General features: G+C 31.9%; 1 protein-coding gene and 1 pseudogene across 1 annotated transcript; both read right to left on the minus strand.

The window, feature by feature from the left end:
- Positions 1-220: 220 nt before the first annotated feature.
- Positions 221-18,507, minus strand: LOC111282071 (cellulose synthase-like protein D4; annotated as a pseudogene).
- Positions 18,508-20,405: 1,898 nt separating this feature from the next.
- On the minus strand, positions 20,406-22,484 carry LOC111282675 (AT-hook motif nuclear-localized protein 25-like). The gene has a single exon (XM_022870875.2). The coding sequence runs from the start codon at positions 21,745-21,747 to the stop codon at positions 20,878-20,880; it is 870 nt and encodes a 289-aa protein (XP_022726610.2). The 5' UTR covers positions 21,748-22,484; the 3' UTR covers positions 20,406-20,877.
- Between the last annotated feature and the right edge of the window lie 562 nt (positions 22,485-23,046).

Here is a 23,046-nt window from a genome sequence, read left to right on the forward strand (position 1 = left end):
AAAGAAAAAAAACCCTTCGTCGTTTTACCTGTCTAATGTACATCCATTCGAAATTTATGGAATACAGCGGTAAAATCATCTACACTTTCCTCGTTTGCAATCTGGTTGAATTTCCACTCGCATCAACTTAGATTGTTGGTTCTCTTCTTCTGGAAAGTATACAAGTGTCTCCTTTTTCCTCACGAAACATTAACCGTAAAACTTGACCTTTCTGTTCTGCTCAAGGGAATTCAGAAGTACTACCTCCCACACCGTCAGCTTGTCTACGCTACCTGTAGAAGGATTAATGGCAATCCAAAGCAAGGAAAGTGTGATTGCAATGAGACCGGACCAAACAAAGACAATTGTGGGTGTCTTCCCTCTCCTGCCCATCAAACCCTTGTCAAAGGGATACAAATGAGCCGACACCCAGAAGCTAAAGAACGCTCCTCCCATGAACTTACTCCATTGCGGTACTGAACTGTAAACCATCCTTGAAAATGCAATCGCGAGGGCGATTAAGTTTATCATAGCGATTACAATTGGTGGGATCATCAATGAAGTCCACTTCACGAGGTACAAGTAGGCATAGATGTCGTCTTCGTTTTCTCCTGCTGACTTTGAAGTCAATGTAAAAGAGATTTCAATGCCTACTTTAAGAAGACCTTGTATGCATGCAGCTAAATGAGAACTGGTTCCAGAGATGAGCCAAAACTGTTCATTCCGCCACCACTCTTCCAATCCAATACCGGACCATTTCACCTCTAGGATTGCGAGCATGATGAGGCAAATGGTTATAATTAATAGGTAGAACAAAAACGTAATGTTTAGATTTTCACCCGAGATAAGTGAAAGTGCAGGGAGGAAGCTATATACAATTAGGAAAACGGACGTAAAGGGATAGATGCCGACATTAAGATAAGCCAGGTGCTGAAGTAGCTTGAGACGCCTAGAAGCAAGAAAGGCATTGTTTCTCGAGAAGAAAATTTCGACTGATCCCGCCGCCGACAGCAGCACCTGGTGAAGTCTATCAGTGAGGTTAATAGGAGCTGACCCATGAAATGCGTCGCGCTTGGTGATGCAGTAGATAGAGCGCCAACCGCGATTGTGCATGCGGTAGCCTGTCACGACATCTTCTCTGACTGAACCATAAATCCAACATACGCGGTCACCCCATTCAGTCTTGTCCTCCTCGTACCTGTTGGGAAAAATATGGTTTCATCATTTCACTTGTGGGCTATTTGTTTTGCGATGTTATTAGGTCTCTGTTTGCTGATTGGTTTTTCATGGTTTTACGGTGCAATGTTTGCATTTTTTCGAGATAATCAGTGCTGTTTAAAAGAAGCGCATACCAGCAAGAAATAACGGAGACAGCTTCAGCAACAGTAGCCGCATCAAGTGGTTCACGTGGGATCCTAAGAGCACCGAGAGGCCTTCCAAACTTGATGGCAGGATGATCTGCAATGGGACGGCCCTGAAACTCACAGACTGGTATAGACTCTGCCACCAACGTAGAATTTCCAAAGCGTTTTGGCAATAGATTTACATCAAGATCAGGATCAAAGTCACTGGTCGTTAATGGTTGAGTTTCACTCTCTTTCGCCTGAGTCATTCTATCAGGATTTGGAGGATCGAACCCATATAATGCAAACCGCCTGAACATGCAGCCAGTTCCCACATAAACAGGGCCCTGTATAGGTCATTTTTCATTTTTACATCATTTCTGACTTTGATTCCTTTACATTGTGCTTATCGTTTGTCCTTAATGAAAGAGAAGAATACCTGCACACCATCAAGGGCACTCATGTTACCATCAAAAAACACGGTGTTGTGATTAGCATAACGATCAGAGGGATCAATGCCTTCGAATCTCTGAGGGAACTGAACGTAGCAGATATCTTTGCCACCTCGATCCATCATAAAGCACATTCCTTTGCGAATAGCTTCGCAATTGTTTATATGGTGATCGCAATCAAGGTTAAGAATGAACGGACCGTTGGACAAAATAGCTGATGCTCGCACCAAAGCGTTCATCGCACCGGCTTTCTTGTTATGATCATAGCCTGGACGCTTCTTCCGCCATACATAAACAAACATGGGGAGCCGTATGTCGACATCAGTGAAATCCAAGAGCTTATCTTCCCCATTTCCCATAAGTGGATTATGATTAGGTGGCTTCAACATCACCTATTCGTTTTTTGCCATCGCCAATAAGCATTCATACTTCATTGGATAAGAAATTATGCAGGAAATTGAAACGAAAGACTGAAATAAAAACATTTTGCTTGTATAAAAATGTTTTGGCACAATGTATGTGTACCTGCAGAATTACAGCATGGTCCCCCTTGGAATGTTCTCTCGAAGGGACAGCCCAAGTTCCAGGCCAGTGGGTGCCATCAGCCATCCATGTGGCCTTTAGGACCTTTGGTTTCTCCAAAGGATCAGCCCTGGTCTCCCTAAGGTGTTTCATCTTCTTCGTTTCCTCCCTTGCATTGAATGCCTCCGATCTCCTTCTGATTGAGTCAGGAAGCCCATTGATTCTCACCTTGAACTCATCATATTGCCTCAACACCCTTCTCCTATACTTCACAAAGTCGGGCTTGCTCTTGTTCATAGTTGGGTCAACTTTTAAGTTGAAGTATGCATCAGGATTCCTAGGCTGGATATCATGTTTTCGACAAAATGGAACCCGTAAATCAGCAAAACTTGCAGCCTCTGCCATTGCCTCAAAGGTGAGGAAGGCGTCTCCATCATCAGAGATGTAACATGATACCTTTTCCACAGGATAATCAACTGATAAAATAGAAAGGATTGTATTTGCAGTGACGAGGGGTGGCTTCTTCTCCGGATCAGCAGTGGACACAAATAAGTGAACTCCAGGGAGGTCAGAGCGGCCTGTTGGATTAGATGGTGAAGGTAAGTCAAACTTTTCACGGAGGATCTCAAGATCAGTGGAACGATTGATTGGACAGAGTTTAGGAATCTGATCAAGGATCCAGGAGAAGGCAAACCATAGTTCACATACAATTGACATTAGCCACAACCATACTGCATCATCATTTGGATGCATTAGTCTCCAGTGTAAGAAGCACAGCACCACCAATCGAATTACAATCAATAACCTATGCAAATTTATTAATAATCGGTTAATTTAATTTATTGCATCTGTTATTTTAATAACCATACAAAAGCACATTTCTTAATACCACATCAAAATATATTTCTCTATTCTCATTCCTGTTTTCTTTTGAGCATCTTGCTACTACCATTACCAACACATTAGCTGATAGTTATGTTCATTTAGTGTACTAATCTAACAATTTCTCAATCAAGTTAGCTAAGAAAAAAAAATGGAAAAACTGAATTTACATTACACCTGTAAGGGCTGAGGATGGCTGCAGGGATGGGAATCTTCCGATAAGGGCTTCCAAGTCTTATCATTGTTCTCCAAGTCCCCATGGAGCCTATCATCCTCATCATCACCATACATATCATCTTGAGGCCGATAAGCATTTCCATAGCCATAAGTACCACTTGTCTCGAACAACCACCTATTGTGATCAAAGTCTCCTCCTTGATTCCTTTTCATCATAGACATATTATTAGGATCTCTTTTACCATTTGGAGCAAAGTATTTTAATGTTCCATTGGAATATTCTGGCCCATCATCGTCATAGTCTCCGACTCTGTATGGTTCCTTGCAACCAGGACATAGTCCTGTGACCTTTTGAGCATCCTTGTAGCAATCTCTGCAGATTTTGAACCTAAAAGGTACAGTAAAGTTATTTATTTGTGATCAAAATGATATTCCATATTCTCATCCCTTAAACAAGCTGAAATATGTATAGACAGTTCGAAATTTTGTGAGAAGTAATCTCCTTTCTTCTTTTTTACTTTCACTAAAGATAGAAAATTATCACTGCAAACCGGCTAATACTACATAGGCTTCACTTCAAGAAATAGAAGATTAGTGGTAATTTTGTAGTAGGGTTTCACTTACAAACGCCGCTAGCTTCCATGTTTTTATAAAACTTAAGGTGTTTATTATCAAAACGCTACTAAATATTTAAATAACGGCATTTTTACTTATAAACGCCACCCAAGACTTGATATTAGCGGCGTTTATCGACTAAAATCCTTGAATAATCCTGTCTTAAAAATTTGAGTGAATACTGAAAGTTTTTTTGGCAGAAAACAGCTTGAATAATCCAATTAAAAAAATGAATAGGGGATTACTGAAGGCATTTTTAGCAGACAATGCCTTGAATAATCTCTTTTTAAAAAAATATATGCGATTATTGAAGGTATTTTCTGCAAGAAACGCCTTTAATAATTCCACAAAAAATTTTCAGAGGATTATTGAAGGCGTTTTTGATAAAAAAAAATGCCTTTGATAAATATTCTATCAAAGTTTAAGGATCATAAGGTGGTAGGTTCGATCCCTTCCTTTAATTTTTTTGGGTTTTTGAAGGGATTACTTGTAATGGATTATTTTATATGTTTTTTGGGCAAAAACGCTTTCACCAATCGATTTAAAAAATTTTGGAGAGGGAATATTGAAAGTGTTTTTTTGATAGAAAAACACTTTTAATAATCCATAAAAAAAAATGAAACGGATTCTTAAAGGCGATTTTGGCCAAAAGCGCCTTCAATAATCTAATCAATAAATTTCATAAGAGATTATTGAAGGCGGTTTTAGTAAAAAAACACATTCAATAATCCAAACAAAAAAGTTGAAACAAATTCTTAAAGGTGTTTTGGCCCAAAATGCCTTTAATAATTCACATAATAAATTTTTAAGTGAGATTATTGAAGGTGATTTTGTTAAAAAATGCCTTCAATAATATTTTGTTATGGATTATTGAAGGCGTTGTTTTGTTAAAAACGCCTTCAGTAATCTCATAAAAAAACTTTGGTTTAATTATATATGTGAAGTTAGTTATAGGTTTATGCCCACAAAACATTTGGTTTATATATGTGATACTACGAATTATATTTTGAAATTTACATTACAAACATTGTTATATTTCAATAAATTGATCACCTATCCGAATTTAAAACTGATAACGTTGTCATATTAATATACTTTTCTTAAATAATCATACTTAATGTATGTATATTTATATAAAACAAACATATACCAATAATATTAAATCAATACCTAAATCTACAAACTGAAATTATCCATTCAACATGGCATGTTAAAAATATTATAAAAAATAATCGTCATATATTTACATTCAACCAACAATGTCCAACCTCAAGGTTTATCAATAAATGATAATACATGCTCACACAATTCTTTACAGACTTCACTGAGTTTCTCTACCGTGAAGCTTTCTTTACTCTCCCACTAAAAAAAAAATTAGAAGTAAATGTTAATAAATGAGAACATAATTTAGCTTTTTATTTTTTTGAAGATATGATGACTTTATAAAATTTATACTAACCTTGAATGGTGTGGTCATAAAATCATATAAAACTATCTCCCGCATAAAACGAAAGACATAATATCCACATTTAATATATCCGGGTTGACGAGTTATCTGAAAATTAAATTGAGTGGGTTTAGGAAACATTTATCTGCACAAACTTAGCATAAAAGAATAAATTTCACATTTACCAGTAATGACACCCATTTTTTCTTTGCCTTCTTATCAAATGCAGATATTACCCTAAATTGAAAAGAAAAAATTACTTAATACATAAAAAAAATTACTTATGAAGAAACAGAATATGCATAATATAATAACATGTAATACCTTTTTATAAAAGTTTGAATTTCGGGGTTAGGCATTGTCATTGGTTGAACTGAATTAAGTAAGTATGGCATTAAGGATTTGGTATCAATTACAATAAGCACCCAATGATGACTGTAAAATAATAAGAATGATATACTCAAATTAGGCATCATATCATATTCGGGTAAAGTTGGAATAATTATTTGTATGAACATAACTTATTGCTCATTATACGAGAGCAAATAATAATCAACCGATTTTTTCATGCATTCAATCACATGATTAGCAAGAAAAGTGACTGTGCCACTTTGCTCACTAATGAAGTTGAGGTCAACGAATCTAAATCTATGGGTCAACTGTCTCGCCTTGACCTTTTTATATAAGAAGCTGCACAATAACAATCAACAAACTAGTTAGTAATACACCGTAATATAGATTAATACATATTGAGTTTACATATTTGTATTTATAAGCTAACCTCATATAAGCAATAATATCAACAGCTGATATTTCATCCAGTTTACAAAATTCTTTAACTTCATCCACACCAATGTAAGAAAATGATGGTTTACCAAATAACCTTTCCTTAAACTCAATGGTTATGTAGTTTCCTCCGAATAAATGATTGAGTGAATAATTGGATAACTCATCTATGGTAGCCTGAGCAATGGTCATATTTTGAGTCTCAACATTTTGCTACAATATATAATGAAATATAAGTATTAAAACCAAATCAATAAATATAATAAACAAATTAATATTAAACTTATAAACAAAATCATACTTCATAGCTGGTAGTGGAGGTTAGGTTCCCTGCTTAACTTATAACGAAAGCTTATCTTAGGTGGATGATACTATCCGACTTGCCTACAGGCATGCCAAGCTGCATTGCTGCCAACATGGCCTCCAAAGTTATGAGTCTTTACTATTGCTTATTGAGGCATTGCTCCTGATCATCAAGTCGTTGCTATTGTTATTAAATGATTGCTTCATATTGCGCATTTGTCATTCACGGGGTTTTTAGTTAATTACTAAAAAACTTTGATGGCAACATAAATTTACCAACCTTACAAACTCGACCAAGCCTTTCTTTAGCTCCTAATGCTAAAGACAATAGATTTTCACCATACTGGGTTGCTAGTTCATCGAATTTAACTTTGGTAGCATAATCATCTTGAAAGACAATAACAAATGGGCTGTAACAACAAATCTATACAAGCTAGTATAAAGTCATGCATACAACCATAATGCCAATCATACATGATATTAAACAAGCAATTATACATACAATCTTTTTAGCCAATTCTTTAGTTGCTTCATCTACAAAAGATCCATCCTTTCACAGATGTCCTTATTTCCAGACATCTTATTTGAAAGCTTCGGTGCCAGAGCTCGCTGATTCTTAATAAATTATCGTAATATAAGAATAAGAATCTATGAAATGAATGTTTATAAATATTTATTTATGAGTATAAAACAAGTATGCAAATACTTACAAGCTCATACTTCACATTTGCATATCCATTTCTCGCTATTCGATGGTGATATATTTGTTTAGCCTGAATGTTCCTTTAGTTTTCTTTGATTTTCTATAAAGGAAAAAAATTACGTCAATCACATATAAAGATATCGAATATATTGCATAAAATCCTATAAACAATTTTTTTGGTAATGGGTTTACGTACCAAGAAATCTTCTGATAGTCGATCTCGAATAAAATTTCTTCAATCTTTAACACTTATTTCATCTGCATATAAAGTAGGTGGAATAGCCAATATATCACCTTGATCAGTGAGTGATAAAATATATTGGGTTATCAATTTGCTTTTAAAGTCTCTGAATGCATTCCTAGCAAATTGTAACACAATCTTTTTATAGTCAATTGGGATGTCGAACCGTTCTTAAATAATTTAACACAATTAGTATGTACATATTGAATTTCAATTAAATGATTATTTAACAAATTTTACAAAATAGTTGAATAAACATACCATAATTGACTGTCATATACCATCATTTAGATCATCAGAAACTCGTCGCCAATTAGTGTATGCAATTGAAATGCTACTATGGACGATGACACCAATATGAGTAGCCAACTTGGCAGTTCCATCAGACATAGGCTCCCCACTTTGATTGAAGTCTACATGAATTTTTGTGTCACTCACTTTAATTTATTTATTTCGTCTCTTTTTTTTCTTTTTTGGCCTACAGGTATGTCTTGTGTATGTTCAGTAGAAGGAGAATTATGTTGTTCGGAGTCCATAATACCTGTAATTTTGATCACAATTATATGACATACACCAAAATAACTGTCTAAATTTAACACTGTACGTAATAAAATACAACCAATATCATACTATATACAAAAACACCATTCAGCAAACCAATCAGCAATGTGTTCATAAATACCATTTAGCAAACCATTCAAAAACATCATTCAGTAAACTATTCAAAAACACCATTCAGCAAACCAATATCATACAATACCATTCAACAAAACAATATCATACAATATCATTTAGCAAACTATAATATTTAAAGAAAACTACACAGAAACAACATACATACAATGAAAGGTGTTTGGATGATTATGGTTACAGTGAAATGAATAAAAATATATAGGCATATGTAAATAGTAAGGAACTAAAAAAAAATACCTCAATCAAATAATATAAATAATACAGTAAACAAAAAAATAAAGACATATTGATAAACAGAGAAGTGTGCATCGTTGAGTTGTTGAAGGTCAATGGTGATGATAAAGTTAAAGAAACCAAAAGTCAATCTAAAAGTGTTTATGGGTTTGGTTTCGTTGATTAATGTAGCTTTTAATCTTTTTTTGTACTAGCAGTTTGTGATTTCGATGTTTAAGATAGGGGAATGAATATAAAAATTATAAGTGAAGGCGTTTTTCTAACAAAAACACTTTTAATAATCCCCTTAAATTTTACTAAGAGATTATTGAAGGCGTTTTTTACTTAAAGATGCCTTTAATAATCCCAAAAAATTTTTCAAAAGAAATTATTAAAAGCCTTTTTCCTCAAAAAATGCCTTCGATAATTTTGTACAAAAATTATTGAAGGCATTTTATTGAAGGCATACGATGCAAAAAATGCCTTCAATAATTTTCTCTTAAAAATTACAGTGAATTATTGAAGGCATTTTTAATAGAAAACCACATTTACTGATGTTTTTCTAATAAGAATGAAGAAAATTATTAAAGGTATATTATGCAAAAAATGCCTTCAATAAATTCTTTCAAAAAATTAGAAGGAATTAGTAGATGTGTTTTCTAAAATAAACACCTTCAATAATTTTTTTTAAAATTATTAAAGGCGTTTTCTACTAACAAATGTCTTCAATAATTCTGTACAAAAATTATTGAAGGCATATGGTGCAAAAAACAACTTCAATAATTTTCTCTTAAAAATTAGAGTGAATTATTGAATGTGTTTTTAGTAGAAAATCACCTTTAATAAATTCTTTCAAAAAATTAGAGCGAATTAGTGAAGACATTTTTCTGGAATAAACGCCTTCAATAACGTCCTTAAAATTTTAGTAGTAGAATATTGAAGACGTTTTTTTACGAAAAGATGCATTTAATAATCTCAAATAATTTTTTTTAAAAAATTATTGAACGTATTTTTTCTTAAAAAATGCCTTCAATAATTTTGTACAAAAATTATTGAAGGCATATGATGTAAAAAATACCTTCAATAATTTTTTCTTAAAAATTGGAGTGAATTATTGAAAGCTTTTTTAATAGATATTACTAAGAAACATCTTTATCAGAATATTTTTGCTTCTCACTTCGAGTAATTAGCAATAATTTTTCTGTGGTCTTTTGGAAATTTGTTGCATATAGCTTAGTAGGAAAATTTTGAGGCATGGGTACAAGATCCTTTACATGTAAGATTGATTGCTCATGCAATTTGGGATCCTCATTTTGGTCAACCAACTGTGGAAGCTTTTACTAGAGGGGGTGCTCCTGATCCAATGAATATCACTTACTTTGGTGTTTATTAGTGGTGGTATATAATTGGGTTACGTACTAATGAAGATCTTTATACTGGAGCTCATTTTCTATTATTTCTTTTTGTTTTATCTTTAATAGCGGGTTGGTTACACCTTCAACCAAAATGGAAACCAAGCATTTCGTGGTTCAAAAATGTCGAATCTTATCTCAATCATCATTTGTCAAGACTATTCGGAGTAAGTTTCTTGGCTTGGATAGGGTACTTAGTCCATGTCGCTATTCTTGGATCTTTCACTGATATTCACCTGATAAAAATGGATAGAATTATTAAAGGCGTATTATGTAGAAAACCTCTTCAATAAATTCTTTCAAAAAATTAGAACGAATTAGTGAAGGCATTTTTTTGGAATAAACGCCTTCAATATCCCCCTTAAAATTTTAGTAATAGAATATTGAAGTCATTTTTTACTAAAAGATGCCTTTAATAATCTTATATAATTTTTAAAAGAAAATTATTAAAGGCATTTTTTTCTTAAAAAATGCCTTGAATAATTCTATGCAAAAAATAGTGAAAGCGTATGATGCAAAAAAACACCTTTAATAATATTCTCTTAAAAATTAGAGTGAATTATTGAAGGCATTTTTAGTAGAAAATCACTTTCACTGATATTCACTTAAAAAAATAGAGGGAATTATTAAAGGCGTATTATGCAGAAAACGTGTTCGATAAATTCCTTCAAAAAATTAGAACAAATTAGTGAAGGCATTTTTATGGAATAAACGCTTTTAATAACCCCTTTAAAATTTTATTAGTAGAATATTGAAAGTGTTTTCTATTAAAAAATGCATTTAATAATCCCAAATAATTTTTAAAAGGAAATTATTAAAGGCGTTTAACATTTTTTCTCAAAAAAATGCCTTCAATAATTCTGTACAAAAATTATTGAAAGCGTATAATGCAAAAAATGCCTTCAATAAATTTTTTTTAAAAATTAGAGTGAATTATTGAAGGCATTTTTAGTAGAAAACTGCCTTCACTAATAAAAATGGAAAGAATTGTTGAAGGCGTATGATGCAAAAAATGCCTTCAATACATTCCTTTAAAAAATTAAAAAAAATTTAGTAAATGTGTTTTTCTAGCATAAACGCCTTCAATAATCTCTTTAAAATTAAAGAAATTATTGAAGGCACTTATATTATACCTAAAAAATATTTAAGAGAAAATTATTGAAGGTATTTTTTTTAGTAAACACCTTCAATAATCTAGTCTAATAAAATTGTCTCCAAACTTAGTGCATCTAATCATCAACTTCAAGCTTCATCTTTATTATTCTACTATTTTTTTTTCCAATTCAACTACAATTACTTTCACTTTCCTTTAGCTTTTAGTATTTGAGCTTTGTTTTTTATAACCCTATTTTGACTATTCATTAGTTATTTACTTTAACTTTTACTTCATTCTACTATTCCTTCAGCTTTTGTAATTCGCGATATTTTTTTTGGTTTAAAAATTTTCTTAAAAACCTATATTCCTCAAATACTCATTTGGAACCCATCATCCACTTCCCTTTCCCTTTCATTTTTTTTCTTTTTTGAGTTTTCTTTAAACCTATTTTACCTTATTTCAACCCCAACTACAAATACTTTAGGGTAATGCCTGGATTAGTAGTAGAGTTTTAAATGCTTTATATCAGGTAGCTGAAAAAATACTTCACAACAAGGAGTTTTGATTTTTTGTAAGTACTGGTCTTGTTATTATTTTTTGTTTAAAACATAGTAAACTTAAGTATTTTACATGTTCATTTTCATATAAATTATTTATATAAATTTGGTCTGATAATGTAGTAAGTACTAAATGGATAAGAGTTGGATGTAAAAGTCAAGATTAAGTCAAAAGTACAGAGATGGAGTGAAATTTTTTTTTAATTTTGCATTTGAGAATATAAGTAAAGATAATATGATATTATGCCAATGTGTGAAATGTGCTAATATCAATTGGCAAATGTGTGAAGTTGTTTTAGAACATTTAATTTGTAATAGATTTGTCTCAGGATATGTTAATTGGTATTTTTATGGAGAGTTTGTACCGTTAAGGTCTTTCACTAAAGTTTTTTCAACTTCAAGGGCTTTCCGACACCAACATGATTTTTTTATAGCAGATGACATTGAAGGCATGTTGTGAGATGCTTTTAACATTCATAACCAATATTTTCATAATCTGTCTTCCTAAAATGATGGATTTAATTAGTCTAATGTTGAAATGAATAAATTTGGTGAACATAGGATAGGTGTAGGTGACCAACAATCTAGAGAAGAAGCATCAAAGTTTTATAGGTTGCTTGAGGATATGAATAAAGAACTTTATGAAGGATCGAAGCATTTAATGTTATCTTTTTATGTTCATCTTTTTCACTTGAAATGCTTATGTGGATGGACATGAAACTTTCTAACTTTATTATTAGAGTTTATGAAATAAATGCTTTATTTTACAAAAATCCCTGAATCTTGTAAGGAATCAAAGAAAATGATCAAGGATTTGGGTCTCGAATATGAAAAAATTCATAGTTGTCCTAGTGATTGCATGTTGTATTGCGGTGATAGAAAAAAATTAAAAATTTTATCATTTATATGGTATTTTTCATTGGGTGGACGAAAACCTCGATGAAAGGTTGAATGAGGATGGTGATGAAATCTATATAAAAAAAAAGCTTATTAAGGTTTTACACTATTTTTATTAATACCAAGACTTCAATAACTATTCATGTCTTCCAAAACTGCAGATTCAATGAGGTGGCATCATGAGAAATGGACAGATGATGGATCATTGAGGCATTTTGTAGATTCTTTAGCATGGAAATCATTTTATTTTAGATTTTCAAACTTTGCATATGATCCTCAAAATGTTATACTTGGGCTAGCATCTGATTGATTCAACCTATTTAAAATGATTAGTACTTCTTATAGTACTTGACCAGTTGTATTGATTCCTTACAATTTGTCACCATAGATTGCTATGAAGCAATAGTCATTTATCTTATCTATGATAATTCTCGAGAAAAAAGGTCCGAATAATGATATAGACATCTATTTACAATCTCTTATTAAAGAGTTAAAGTAATTATGAAAAAATTGAGACCTATGATGTATCACAAAAAAAAAACTTCAATATGCGTGTTGCTTTATTATAGACTATCAACGATTTTTTTGCTTATGTGAATTTATCTCGTTGGAGTACAAAGATTGTTATGCTTGTCCATATTATGCTGCACAGACATGTTCGAAGTGATTACCTAATAATAGGAAGTTCTATTATATGAGACATCATTGGTAGTTAGATGATAATCATCGATTTAGATTTCAAAAACATCTCTTTGATAGAACTAAAGAGTTGAGAAGATCACTTTTACCAATTAGTAGGTCTAATATCTTGTCAAAGTTAAAAGATATCAATTTTACTCATAAAAAAATGATTCTATCAAGAAAAAAAGTGAGGGACATCTTTAAAGGTGTCTGACCTTATATTATGTAAGTTGATGATACTGATACTCAAGTTAGTGATCTTAATATTTAAAGTGATGAAGAAGATGACCTCAATTAGTCTGAGTTGTAAAAAAAAGAAGTATCTTTTTTGAGTTACCTTATTAGGAATATAATTTATTACGTTATAACTTTGATTTAATGCACATAAAGAAGAATGTTTGTAAAAATTTTATCAAGACAATTTTTAATGTGAATAAAAGATCAAATGATGACTTAAAGAATTGGCTTGACCTAGTTGATATGAGGATTTGCCTTGACCTTCATCCGAAGTTGCTTTCTAATGACAAATATCGATTGCCTCTTGCCTGTTTTGGGATTTCTAAAGCTGAAAAAGATGTGTTTTGGAAGGTTTTGAAAAATGTCAAAGTTTCTGATGGCTATGTGTCAAATATATCAAGATATGTGAATCTGAAGGAGCGAAAACTTTTTTCATTGAAGTCACATGATTATAAGACTTACTTTACATTGCTTTACGTTCATCAATGTTAAAGTAAGTCACTTCTGTGGTAATTAATTGAGTAACATATTTAAATCTCTATGTGAAAAATGTCTAAATGTGGAAGAGCTTGACAAATTTAAAGATCGAGCTGTAATTACTTTATGTCATTTAGAGAAGATTTTTCTTTCAAACTTTTTTACTTTTATGATGCATTTGGTTATCCACCTTCCATATGAAACAAAAGTTGATGGGTCAATTTATTATTGATGGATGTATCCTATCGTAAGATATTATTTGTTAACAGATTGATTAGGTTGTTATTGTTGATCATGTCACTCTAGTTAAAAAGATATATCACTAATGTTTTATGTGATAGGTTTTTAGAGAGGTTAAAGTCTTATTGTCGTAATAAATGCTATCCAAAAGGTTCTATTGCTAAAGAATATTTAGCAAAAGAGTATATAACATTTTGTTCTCGTTATTTGGAAGATGTTAAAGCAAGATTTAATAGACTATCGAGAAATGTTGGTATACAGCACACTGACTTTACCTACAGTTATCTTTTTGAAAGTTTTGGACAACCAATAGGCAAAGTTGAAATGGTAAAGTTAGATGATAAATCTTAGGCACAAGCATATCGATATGTTTTTTTCTATCATGACTCAATTGAATCATTTCACACGTAAGTTTTTTTGCAAAAAAATTATTCATTCCATTAAGCATAATTTATTGTATTTTTTTATTGTTAATACTTTATCATGATGCTTTGTAGCGAACATAAAAATAATTTGAGAGCTCCTGTGCATTATTGACGATCAAACTCTCGAAAACTTGATAAGTTATTTGTCAAAAATTTTCATGAATGGTTAGGAGCAACTATAAGTAATGCCACATTTCCCATTATGAGAAATCTACATAGAATGCTTACGGTATAACTAACATTAATATATTTATTTCACATTTATAGGTTTGAAGTGAAAGGCTTGTTAGTGAAGAGGTGAAGTGTCTTTCATAAAGTTCGAACAGGATTATGAAATGATACAAAGGTTTCATCATCAATGAATTTAGATTTCACACTAAATCCCGTGAGAGATTTAAAAGTACACAAAATTCAAGAGTTGTTACTTCATCAACTACTAGCTATCTAGTGCTAGAGACATAACCCTTTAGAGGAAAATATTGACTATTATAGCATGATTAATGATATCATTGAGTTGGATTATTATGGCAAGTGAAAAGTTATTTTATTTTGGTGTGATTGGGCTGATGTGAATAGTACGAGGGTTATTAAGAAAGATCAGTTTGGATTTACACTTGTGAATTTTTCTCAATTAATTCACACTGGGCAACAACTCATCGATGAACCTTATGTTTTTTCATCTCAATTCTAACAAGTTTTTATTCTAAAGATCCCAAAGAATTGGATTGGTTTATTGTTCTTCAAAACACACCTAGAGACTTATTTGATATGGGGTTAGATACCAAAGATGACGTTAAACATAGAACTTAATGTTATCTTTTTTATGAATAAAACTTGGATAAAAATATCTCCAATACCTACACTCAGTGGGTTCACGAAGATGTTAATGAAGACATTTATAAACCATGATAGATCATTTATATTTTGTAATTAATATCGCATTCGCTATTGTATATTTATTGTATTGTAAATCATACATTGTCTTTTGATTTAATTAAATTGATATGTTCTTTATATATTGTAGGTTATGATTTCTTAACTGCTCAATGTCTTTATATATGTTCTAAACTAATATATTTTATATATTTATTTTTATGATGCAGGTAAGCTATAATGTGGAAAAGTAGATTGAAAGGAATACATATAAGAGATATTAATTCAGAATCGTCTGTGGCACCTGTTGATATTGGTGTTGGACTGAATTCTATAGAGGGGAATGAATGTACTGTTAGTTCTAACTCAGTCACTTCTAACCCTTCAACTACTATTGGATTTAGCAACACGAGAAGTCCAGGTTTAGACAGTATCCCATCAATTGATTCTTTTTTAAATTTGAATACAGGTATCATATACCCCATATTTAGAATTTGATTATAATGATTAAAGTATTGGCATTTTACAAATTGATTTTTTATTTTTTGTAGTTGATAACAATTGTTAACGGAGGACTAAAGGCCGGACAACTTTGAAGGAATTATTTGCACTAGCTTCGAACGAGCGTATTATAATGTCTGCAAACTCTGATAGGCAACCAATTAGTACAAAAGCTCAATTGTTGGTTGGATTTCTAGGCATGCTTGCCCGCAATGGAATGAAATTGCATATTCATTATGAAACATGGCATAAAGTTCTAGCAGAAGTTAAGGTCGATGCTTTAAACTTTATTGAGGTATTAGTATAATTAATTAAATATAAAAATATAATTATTTTACATTTGGTTTACTTATTCAAACTTTTCTTATTGTATTATTACAGTCAAGATTTATACTTGAAATACCAACTTCATTTGTGCTTAAGTCATTGGGAAAGAAATGGAAAAACTATAAACATAATTTGAAGAATAAATATTTCGATCGAAATATCACTATAGAGGCCACAGTGGAAAATCTATCCCATAATGTGATTAGGTAGCAATATGAACAATTAGTTAGATTTTGGTTCTCAAGAAAAAGAGAGGTACTAATTTATAACTTTGCATAGTAGAATGAAATAACAAAAGTGTTTTATGCTTTAAGTTGGTAATATTTATATTTCTACCACATACGCAATTATTTTTTATGATAGAAAAGAGAACATATTGGGATTGATAGTAGAAAGCAATAGAAATATAGCCACACAAGTAGATTAAAAAGTTTTGTAAGAAAGTAAAAAGAAATAGTAAGTTTATGATTTTAAACTTATTCCAATGAATGAACTTTTTGTGCTGTTAAAAAGTAAAAATGTAAATTAACAGCTATTGTTCTATTTTAATAGTTTTGATAGTTTCAATACATGATATTAAACTTATCAAACATATTGAACTTAGTTGCCATGGTTGATATGTATGAAAAAGTTATTGTTTACATTTGTTTAGGTAAAAGTACAAAATTATTGTTATTTTTTTATTTTAACAGTTTGGATAACTTCAATACTTGGTATTAAACTTGTCCAATTGATTGAACTTAGTTTCTATGGTTGATATGTGTGAAAAGTTGTTGTTTATATCTATTTAGGACTATTTTTGCCTTTAAAATTTCAGCAGCTGGATGATCAATTCAATCATCTTATGAATTTTGTGCAACAACAATTTTCAAGAACTAATCTCGATGGTCCACCAACTCAGGTATTATATTTAGTAAATATTTATATTTTTTAATATAAAAAAGCTTACTATTAAGTGTTAAAACTTGTATGATATTATTCAGTAGGTTGTTGAGCATGCTAGTGACCAAGATGAAAAAATTTCTTCATCAAATGACAGTCTTTCAAATTTATGCAGTCATCAATTTTATATATTTTTTTTTTCTTTTTTGTTAATGTATTAAAAAAATTTGAATGTTATTATACTAATTATTAAATTTTGTGTTAATTAGATGCATATTTGAACGTGAATTAAGTATTTATTAATTTCAATTTCTGAATTTAAGTTTATTTTTATTTCTTTTAATATTTCTTGTTAATGAAAATAATAAATATTAATAGAAATTTTTTATTAAAAAAAAGTAAACTTATTAATTTCACAATGTTCATGTTCAAGAATGTCGCTAAATTCTAAATTTAGTGGCATTTGTACCATAAAATACCACTAAAAGTAGCGGTGTTCTAATAAAAAAAACATCGCTAAATTAGCAGTGTTCCAATCATAAAAATGCCGCTAAATTAGAGACATTTTTTTGATATAAACACCACTAATTTAATTGTGTCTTATCATATAAATACCAACATATTAACGATTTTTTTTATATATAAATGCCACTAAATTAACGGTGTTTTTCAGATATAAACACCGCTAAAATAGTGGCGTTTTATTAAAAAAAAAACGTCGTTATTTTTCGCGATACGTATATAGCCAACATTTTAACGGGTATTTTTTGCAAACGTCGCAAATTTTTTAGTGGCACTTATAAATGTCGCTAAACATTGAAAAAAATGCCATTAAAACCCTAAACTCCTGTAATGCTTGTAGGAGTCTAGTCAATTCCATCTGATCCTCAACGCGGTTTTAGTTTATAAAAGATAAATATGAACATACCTGTATTCGCAAGGCGTTACATCATTTCCTCTCTCATCCTTCATGACCTTGCCATCATAAGCATGCATTGAACATGAGGCCCCCTTAGCTCCAGCCATCTGAGGATGACTAACCTTTAAATCAATTTGTCCATCAGATGGGCTCGCGTCACGCTATTGAAACCCCCAGTGAACAGAGAATTTGAAACGTATTGCTCCTCAGCCTTTGCAGCTATAGAATTATCCATCAGCTGATTGTCTGGAGTGGGAGGAATGTGCACAGTGTAGTTCATGAAATCTCCTGATAGCTCTCCTGACATGTCAATGTCTTCTCTTGATAGACTAACATACCGGCCACTTGAAGTTCGTCTAGCAAATTTTACAGTCTGTCCATTGGAATTACGTGAGCCACCCTGAGAGTTGCTAGAACCACCAGGGCTACGCATTCCCTTCTTAGATGGTTGGGAAGATAGAGATGCCATTGCTGTTTAATTGATAATGGTGTTTTACGATATTTGCATTAAAACTGATCTCTTCACCATTGCATTTCTAGGACGAGAGGCAAGCTTAATTTTTGTGATGCCTGGAAATGTTGTGTTTAGAGATGAGAGGGAAAGGTAAGGGTGTAAGGCAGAAATGAACGTATATCAAAATGGTTCAACTTCAAAATGAAAAGATAGAGGTAGGCGGAAGCAATTGTGAACATTGATAATTTCTTCCATTTCTCTTTTCCACTAATGTTGGGACCAAATTGAAATTTGATTTGAGAGAAAGAGCTGAGAAATAAGTATGGAAGAAAGATGGACTGATGGTGGGAGACCGAGTCCTAGGTAAGGGGTTGTTTTTCTGATGGTGCGTTTTACGGCTTTGATGGAGTTTTTTTTTTTTTGTGTGTGGATGGCAGTGCATGTGTCTGAAGATTTTGCTCCATAGATGTTGTGGGTTATTGCCCATCTTCACTGCTTGTTAATTTGGTTACTTATGTTCGAAGTCAGTTGTATTTCCCAAGTCTATATTCAGGCCAAGTAGAAAACAATTGCTCCTACGTTTCCTCCCTCCTATAAGTGTTCTTTATGTCTTTTTCTTTATTTAAAGAAAGAAGAATTTTTATTTCAAAAAAAAAAAAAAAGAAAGAATTTTGTGTGTTTCTAATTATTCTTAACTAATACTGTTTTAATTAAGCTATAATACAATATTGCAAAGGAATTTAAAGAATTAACAAGTGTTCATTAAGATATAATTAAAAAATAATTAATTATTTATTTATTAAATAAATATTTGATAATTGTATAGATTCATTTTTGAAGTTAAAAACTCTATTAGTAGAATATAAATAATAATATGTTAATTAATTAATGCTACAAACATTCACTTATCATGTACTTTTATTATCAATGATTTTTTTTTTATTATGTAGAATCTATAATCAAATATCAATTAAATATATCTAAGCCAGTCGGAACCCACCTCTATGTATACCCCGTGACAACCATGAATCAATCCCACTAATGTATTCATTTTCTTCCGACCACTTTTCAATTACGAGTGCATTACATCTGTAATTTTAATTATTATTTTGTAAAAAAAATATATATGTAAAATAACTTAAGAGGCAAGATATAAAATATAAAACCAAGTAATTAATAGATATTATATCAAAAGAAAATAAAAGAGCACATTTATACTTGTCCATTTTAATTGTTGTAAAGTCCCAAAAGTAGCTATTCTCGTTTTCCCACTTTTCGGAATTAGGTTTTTCTTTATGGCATAGCGAGCTAATAATACTCCCTTAACTTATCATAGATACTACATATATGATACATATGTAATTCAAGGTTTTCACACACACACACACACACACACACACACACACATATATATATATATATATATGTGTGTGTGTGTGTGTGTTGTTTTAACATATGGCAAAACCTTTTATTTCAAGAGAGTAATATATATATATATATATATATATATATGTGTGTGTGTTGTTTTAACATATGGCAAAACCTTTTATTTCAAGAGAGTAAGTTTACAGTAACTGAACCTTCCTACTTCTCCAAAGTCGTCAATTTTAAAGCAAAAATTGGCTGAGACAGAAATGGGGTTTAGGCTGAGCTTGTATGTTAACCAATTGTAATGGCAAAAGCTACTGGCCTGTACTCTCCCCAAAGGAGTTGATCATAAAAAAATAATAATAATAAAATATGAGTTAATATTTAATGCAGTAACAATATAAGTGATACACTGTCATAATATCTTAATTATTCAACAAAAAAATGCACATATGCAGACAATTAATGTTCACGAATGGAAATTCAAATGGAAAGTAATTAATAGTAGTTCTTCCCCATTATTTCCTATGCAGCTTTAACATTAATTTCTGTTTTATTCACATTTGTTTCAATTCATGAAGCTTCTACAATCATCTCATATGTTAGTTTTCTTCAATCTATGTAGTATATAATATTGAAGAGTAGTAGCAACTGTGTGGGATTAATTTGAATTTTGAAGATAAAAATTTGAAATATATATGCATTAGTTTTAGTTTCTTTCATAAAATCTCTACTGTTCATATATAAATTAACCATGTTTGGAAGGGAAAGAACTTCCCAGAAAGGGAACAGGAAAAGAAAAGACAAACGGAAGATGCTGTCAGAATTTATGTTTTGTGCAAGAACTTAGACTCACTGATGGATCATTCTTCAGGCTGCAGCCTCCAAGCGAGATTCATTGTTTTGCAGCAGCAATTTTTTCCCATTGATATTGCATCTTGAAGAACTCGATCTTTCTCCTTCATAATGAAACTAAATACTGATCTCATTCTTGAATAGCAGTATCAATATCAATCACACAATTAATTTCTTTCTTCTTCAACTTAAAGAAGGCCAAAATTGAGATACCCGGGATGACTTGTCTTCATCACGTCCATAATCCTATCATGAAAAACTAATCCAAAACATATACAAATTGCTCTTGATTCTAGAAATTATTAGATACATAGTGAAGACTAGAAGGAAGGCCTTGTTGCACTACTACTCCAACCGAATACATCACCTGGAAAAGGATAACTTCCCATGTTCGCTCCCAAATTATAGAAAGGAACGCCCCCGCTGCCAGCACCACCACTGTTTCCGCCACTGCCTCCATCACCCAACTGCCCTCCACCACTGCCTGTCACTCTAGACGACTGTGAAGCTGATGGTTGTACCTGCACTGGCGGGTCTTCCTCCTCCAGAGGTAACCTATCATAAACTGCATTTGCAAATGATGCAGCCATTAATACAACTGGACCTGAAGCCATCAGTGGACCCGCCACGCTCCCTCCGACTACTTGACCCTGACCACCGGCAATATAAATAGTCAAGCCACCAGCTCCTGGAGGCGCTGGTGGTGGAAGAGAAGTCCCAGTTAAAGATAGAATCTCAAACCGCCCATGTAGTGTTATGACACTTCCAGCTGGAGCAGCTGGTTGCCGCAATGTAACATTTGTGACAGCTCCAGTTCCACTGAGTACACAAACACCCCGCCCACGGCGCCTTGCATAGTTTGATACTGAATCAATTATGTCTGAACCAGAAGAAATTTCAAGTACATGGGATCTCAGCCCATTTGGACTGTCGCGAGTAATGATTATTGGTGGTTTGGGTTTGTTCTTTGAACCTGCTGGACGACCTCGAGGCCTGCGTCCTAGAGTGGTACCTGCGCCTGAGCTGGTGGTGGCTGTATCAGGATTAGTTCCTTCTTTCTCTGGTGAGTGTTTGGAATCCCGGAGTTGAGATGCGTTTAATTGGGGTTGCGATGATCTTTGAAGCTGCAGTTCTGGTCCGAGTAGCTGATGGACATAGCGAGAACCTATACCTGATTCCAAGCCAGACATCGCCAAAATCCACTTGCCAGCTGCTCTAATATCTAACTTCGATCTGATCTCTTATTAAAGTGAAAAATTAAAGAGAATAATTGGTAAAGAGAAGTGGAAAAAGGGAAAGGAAAAAAAATGAAAACTTTCCAATTTATGCAGAAACGTGTTGCAGACTAGGTTTTTTCATAAATCATGAAGTACTGACATAGTTTCCCTGACAATTAGCTATGGCGAACAGAGATTATCTAAAGCATACTGGACAGATTAAAATGTCATTGTTCTTCTTTATGCTAACAGCTAACCGTGGTTCTGCAGGAATTAATTCAACCAAAACCAAGTGATCTAATTAAAAACAATGAAATTAACTCAAACATGATCAAATATCTTGGAAGCTAAGTACATGTTAAAAATTGCTGTTAAAAGCTTAAAAGTAGATGCTTTAAGCTTGTCTTCATACCCAGATCCAGATCTTTGCAAGGAAGAAGAGGACATGGATAGAAAAAAACTGATAATAATTAAGGGAAAAATGAAAGAGCAAAAACCACTTGATGAATGACTGTGTAGATATGTCTCATAAATGAAACTAAATCAATGAACTTTTTTTTTTGTTGAGAAACTGTGTATTATTTTACATACTGATACAATTATTTTTTATTCATTACCTCAAAATCAATGGGTTTGAATGTCTGAAAACCAAGCTTTGAACAGAATGGATTCAATTAGGAGACTTGAGTTTTTTAATTAGGGAAACAAAAGTGTAAAGCAAAGAGAGAGAGAGAGAGAGAGAGAGAGAGAGAGAGAGAGAGAGAGAGATTTCAATTTAATAGTAAAGCTAAAGATAAAGAAGGATGCTTTGATGACAAGCAAGGCATGAAACTTCTATGCATTTTCAAAGGACCAAAAATGCATTAAGGCAAGTTTTAATCCACAACCGAGGACAATATCTTACCTCTCTAATATTAATTTTGTAGATTTTGGAAGAAGATGAGGGTATCACGTGGTATTTTAATTTTTTTAATTTTATTTTGTTTGGTTTTTTAATTTTTAATTTTATTTTTATTAGATAAATTTTATAAGAAAAAAAATCAATAATGCTAAAGATGACAAAATAATTTATATTTGATGGATTTTAATTTACCCAATTCAATATAAGTGGCTTTTTTAAAAAATTAGGATCAAATTACAGTTTTTTCCTTTTTTAAAAATCAAGATCGGATCCAAGATTGGCCTTAGGTGTTTTACCTCCCTCAAGTATATATAAAAAAATATTTTTATTATTTATTTAATTTTATATTTATATATGTATTGTATTAATAA

This window comes from Durio zibethinus, chromosome 5 (genome assembly GCF_047325235.1).
Source record: "Durio zibethinus cultivar Kanyao isolate XHJ-2024 chromosome 5, ASM4732523v1, whole genome shotgun sequence".
Lineage (NCBI taxonomy): Eukaryota > Viridiplantae > Streptophyta > Magnoliopsida > Malvales > Malvaceae > Durio > Durio zibethinus.

Excerpts from the sequence above, each read along its gene's own strand:
- LOC111282675 (XM_022870875.2), bottom strand. The coding sequence starts at position 21,747 with ATGTCTGGCTTGGAATCAGGTATAGGTTCTCGCTATGTCCATCAGCTA.